The 5474-nt window shown below is 46.0% G+C and overlaps 1 protein-coding gene across 1 annotated transcript in view; it reads right to left on the reverse strand.

Moving 5' to 3' along the window:
• Positions 1-1527: 1527 nt before the first annotated feature.
• The window catches only part of LOC109507446 (adaptor related protein complex 1 subunit mu 1), a 15989-nt gene continuing 12042 nt past the window's right edge, over positions 1528-5474 (reverse strand). Inside the window, exons 11-12 of the mRNA XM_019856878.1 lie at positions 2440-2515; positions 1528-2057 (exon numbers count right to left, since the gene is read on the reverse strand). Coding sequence (XP_019712437.1) covers positions 2035-2057; positions 2440-2515 — 99 coding nt within the window. The 3' untranslated portion in view covers positions 1528-2034. The remainder of the gene's footprint in view (positions 2058-2439; positions 2516-5474) is intronic.

The following is a 5474-nucleotide window of genomic DNA, read 5'->3' on the forward strand; positions in this document are numbered from 1 at the left end:
TAAATAGACGATGATATCACAGGTTTGGGGTGAGGGGTTTGGAACGGCGCTCCATTAGGGGAGGGGGGGGGGGGGTTGGAAAGAACCGTGCCATGAGCCTCAAGGTGGTCGGGTGCAACGTCGCAGCGAGTGTCAGGTTTGTGTGGAGCTTAAAATTTTTGGGCAGCTGTGGTTGAGTGGTTGGGAATGAAGCTTGCGACCTGAGTACCACAGTTTTGAGTCCCTACCCAATGATTACTCTCAGGGCACTGGGGAACTTCTCCAGTGTGTTACGAAAGGCTGAATTTATACAACATGCTTGAAGTTCAATTCTTATTTAGCTCGATTATTGTTGTTGTTTTTGGTGCTCAAGTTACTAACTTGCTATTGTAGCGTGTCAGCTGCAAATATCTTGGCATTCTATCAGTTCTCATGATAAATAGTGCATAAACGTGTCCATCCATTTTCCGATCCGCTTATCCTCACAAGGGTGGCGGGGTTTGCTGGAGCCTATCCCAGCCGTCTTTGGGCAGTAGGTGGGTGGGTGGCTGTAAGCACTCTGAGCCGCCTTACATAAACGTGTCCAAATGTCAAATCATGATTATATTCGCATTTAAACAAATTTAATTTCAAATGGTCGTCGTTAAGGCAATGTGTAAGACCCTCATCGACAAACCCAGTTCGAATGAGTTCACGGTGTGGTCTGCCTTCCTGTTCCCAGTTAGCCTGTTGACCTGTGGGATGTTTCAAAAAGGTGTTTGATGAGCATTCAACTTTGCAAACTCCACACAAGAAGGCCGGAGCCGGGATCGAACCCACAACCTCTGCACTTGTGAGGTTGGGTGGCTGTAAGCACTCTGAGCCGCCTTACATAAACGTGTCCAAATGTCAAATCATGATTATATTCGCATTTAAACAAATTTAATTTCAAATTGTCGTCGTTAAGGCAATGTGTAAGACCCTCATCGACAAACCCAGTTCGAATGAGTTCACGGTGTGGTCTGCCTTCCTGTTCCCAGTTAGCCTGTTGACCTGTGGGATGTTTCAAAAAGGTGTTTGATGAGCATTCAACTTTTTTTTTTTTTGCCACCTGTCCCAGCGTTTTTGAAACATGTTGCAGCCCTAACGTTCAAAGTTAAGTCTTCCCCTTTCATTTGTTTAACACATCCCAACCTCATTAGAATTGGGTTTGTCAAATGTAATTCGTTCTCTTTCAAAATAATGCCGAACCCATGCTCATGAGGGCTTTTTGTATCATGCTGTATGTGCATTTTACTCATCTCCATAGTTTGGTGGCACGGATCCATCAAAACACAAGCTGTTCAGAGATGCACGTTTCTTCTTTCAACAATATGCTTGTTTAGCATATGTTCTTGAAGGGCGTTTAGCGCATGTGCAGATCGTAAACAGCTACATCAGAAATGGGTCACTTGAATGTAAAAAAAGAAAGAAGCCCCAAATCAGAATTGCAGAGTCACACCCGCAATTAAGAAAAAGTCGCCAAATTTTAGGGGTGTGTCCCTCCCCCGCCCAATGACAAAGAGAGTCTGCAGGTGTTCTCTCTAAATATACATTTAATGATTTTACAGGATGTGGTTACATAAGGAAGAAGCTACAGATAAGGAATCACCATGCAACCGCAACGTGAACGCTTTGATTGGACGCTCTGCACGTTTGAAAGCTGACAAAATGTGGCAAAGCTGATGGCACCGTAACAGAAAGAGACATACTGATCGGCTCACTTGTGATAATAACACTGACCTCGTCGATATGTAGCAAACATATACAGAAGAAGAATCAACAAAAGAGGTGTGTGATGTTTGTGACCTTCTGATGACAGCGCATGTAAACATGACTCCTGCTTTAGTTGGCCGCGCAACGGGAAAAAAACGGATCCTTTCCTCGGATGTACAAACTCTGCATCTCATATTTGGGCTGCTTGGAAAATGATCACAAATAAGTCGCTCCTCCGCGGTCTCTTGAATGAAACCCGCCGCCGACGGCTCATTAGCCGCCGCCCGCCTTCCTCCCGCCCGCTCTGGCTAAGGCGTTGCCTTACTGCGTGCGGAGCTGGTAATCTGCAGGAGGAAATGGGACAAGACTTAATCTAATATATGAATAAATAAAAGAGGAGCAATTGTGGAGAAATGAAATGGCGGTAGCGTTTCAACCCGGGAGGACGGGACTGCCAAGGAAATGAGATGTGGATGTGTGGCAATTAGTGAACATGCACAACCTTTTCCGCATTATAATACGAGAGGGAGAGAGAGAAAAGAAAAAAAAACTCACTTTCACAGTTTTCACAAGACGTTGCCTCATGCTGTGGCTCTTCTTATTTTTATAGAAGTACATCAGTTCCCACAACATTTCAGGCCATTGCCTAATTCTTGCCTAATGCCTGCACATCAACCATGTGTGTGCTCTTGTGTGTATGTGTGTGTGCAGAGAGTGCATATTCACCTCCATTCTGGGTGATGTAGCGCACCCAAGGCAGAGCCTGATAGCCGCTCTTCTCGATGATTTTCAGGTAACGCACCTGCCGACAAATGCAAAGTTACTCATGCAACACATACCGCAGTCTTGACTATTGGCACCATTCTACTAGCCCAACTAGGTGTGCTTATCAAAGTTTTAAATCACACCGGATTTGTGTACAATCCCGGCTTGCGCGGCACAAGAAATATATGGCGGCGGGGATGGTGATAAACAAGTTAAAAAACATCTACAGCTCATTTTGTCAGAATTGGTTTTATCAAATTGCAAAGAGAATTTATGGACGTACGGCAGTGTGTGTGTGTGTGTGGGGGGGGGGTTAGATCAGGGGATGTCGGTACTCTTCGTCAATTTTTGGGCTTGTGAAGCCCTTGGAAATTTCCTGACTAAGGGCCATACAAATGATCTCGAATGCTGTCTCACGCTGACTTGATGCGTTGCTAACGAAGCCGTCCGACCTCCAAACACCTCGTTAAAAACACAAGCCAGATCATGGTTAACGGCTCTAAAACCGGACCGGAATTGACCGCTTGGTGGCTTAGGCGATTAAAGGTATTTTTAGTGGATCAAGTGCAAAGGACAGGAACCGTTCTCGGACTTTGTACGGTTTTGCAGGCTCACCGCTACTCTGTCCAAACCACAGACTTTCCAAGCCCTCGGGAGGATGAAGAGTTCATCTTCTTGAGGGAGTCTTGCGATAGGAGCACTTGAGGAAGCAGCGGCGTGACTCACGACAAGGGGGAAGCGGCGACAGAACCGCCGTTCGAGAGAAAGCGCGTTTCTCTAACATGACTCTGTTTTTCTTTTTTGGATGCATCAGCACAATCCCCCGTACGACTTTCACAAGCGCGCTAACCGACAATCGAGATGGACGAGCGTTACCACACGGCCGGCCGGGGTTTGCGAGAAAAGGGGCCTAAAAATAACCTTCCACCTAAGCACGACTGCACTTGGATGACACAGCCGAGCGCGTTGTCACAATCACAACTTGGATAGAAATGATCGCCGCTGACCGCGTGTGCATGTAAACAGCGCTCCTGTGGAGCGATGACCTGACCACACGTGAGCGCTCTCACCCATTAGGAGCCCCGTGCGCGCAATTGACCACCTGAAGGCTGACGTGACCTTTTTTTTTTTTTTTTTTTTTCGCCGCGGGACAAAACCCCCAGTGCACCTCTCCCACTCCGTGTGCAAACGCAATTCGTTTTTTTTCGTCTTTATTTTTGATATAGTATTTTAGCCACAGGCATGCAACAATAACAATGTGAAAAATGACTTCCCCCTCACTCCAAAAATGGACAATTTACCATTCATAAAAATAGCACTAAAATAATCCTTGGGATTTATTTGGAGACTACTTGGGAGGTCCCACAGCCGCCAGGTTGGGGAACTACCGCAGCAGCAGCGGTAGTAATTCACACGGCGTGCGCTGACAGGAACGAGTGGGACACACGCACCAACTCCACTTTGCTGATCCGGCAGACTCGGGAGCTCTCCTGAATTTCCGAGATGGAATTCAAGCAGGAAAAACTCTTCGGGGGGGGAAAAGTTTTAGTGCCATTTAAACATAGTGACACTGGCTAATATTCACCCGTGCGTGAGCTTTGGACCGTCGCGCCCAGAATGCGGGGTTAAATAGTTAACTGCTGAACATATCTCGGTTGCTAACCAAAACTGCAGAACCTACTGACACGCAAACTTACTCTTGATTATGTTAGGATGTTAGCATTTAGTCAGCTACAACATGACGAGGGAACGCCATGTAAGTAGAGGAAAAAAAAAAAAAGTTAGCTTTTACCATGTTAGCATTTGATCAAATATAGTACTTGACTACAGGGGAAGTAGCAAAATCCTTATTAATCTGCCTGATTTTTTTTTTTTCCTTAGGTTGCGCCTTTGCGATACGTTTGAATACCAACAGTTAGCACCAGTGGTGCAGAGGTTTCACATGTGTGTGTCAAGGTCAGCTAAATTGAACAGTCAGCTATATGCGCGCTTTAAAGCAATATTGTTGTAAAGTCTGCTGGAAAGTTCCTCCGGTGCGGGCCAAGGACCACACACTCAGCGCGCGGCCCCGCAACCGCTTCTCTCCGTGGGAAGGAAGTCGGTGGCAAACTTTCACCTGTCAACCGTCTCCGGGTGGCTCATCATAAGCCGCCATGCCGTCGCCATCATGGGGGGCAGCCTGCATACCCACGAGGTAACGACCGGCTCGACTCTGACGTTGAGTCGACGTCGAGGGTTTCCCTCTGTTGCCAGGCAACAATGGAAAAAAAAACCATGGAGTTCCTTTTGTTATCATGACACACCTGTGCAACAGCGGTTACCTGTTGCCTCTTTATGTATTGAGAAACTTTTTTTTTTTTTTTTTCAACACAGTCTGCCATAAAATCATTTGTGTCGTCGCTGCGGCAACCAAACAAGCTCTCAAGGATGACAGGTGCTTTTGCTAGAAACTATGAGTCACTCTCAAGTAATTTCAACAACTGCAAAATATATTTTTAGTGTAAGCGTGTGAGAAGGTTTCGCCTTTTTGCTTCACTTTGATACCTTTTGGTGTGATGTCATCACAAGAGTGTATCAGTGATGCCAAAGAGGACCTCCACAGAACTGAGAACAGAAATGATTGCAACTGTTGCAATCCTGGTTGTCCAGTACAATACGGCTTAAGTAATAATCACGAGTATGTGATTAATCGTTTTAACCCAGTAGGCACAGCTTCAATTTGTACACTTTTACAAATGTTCAGGTTTATGGCTACCTGTACATTTGGGCAAACTTCACCCTTGGAGCAGGTTAATTCCACCCCCATTGTTTCGCCGTGTGCCGAATGTCATGAAGATCCTCCATTAAAAACGTTGGGACATTTACTTTACGCCAGCGGCGCTTCTTCATCAGCAGATGGTAACGAGACGTGGTCGAATCTGTATGGTGCTATTCCATATAATGCAAATCTTCTTGTTGTGTGTGCGCTGTACTTTCTGGAGCACCTCCAGGCAAGA

The sequence above is a fragment of the Hippocampus comes genome, unplaced genomic scaffold (assembly GCF_001891065.2).
Source record: "Hippocampus comes isolate QL1 unplaced genomic scaffold, H_comes_QL1_v1.1 scaffold105, whole genome shotgun sequence".
NCBI classification, from domain to species: Eukaryota; Metazoa; Chordata; class Actinopteri; order Syngnathiformes; family Syngnathidae; genus Hippocampus; species Hippocampus comes.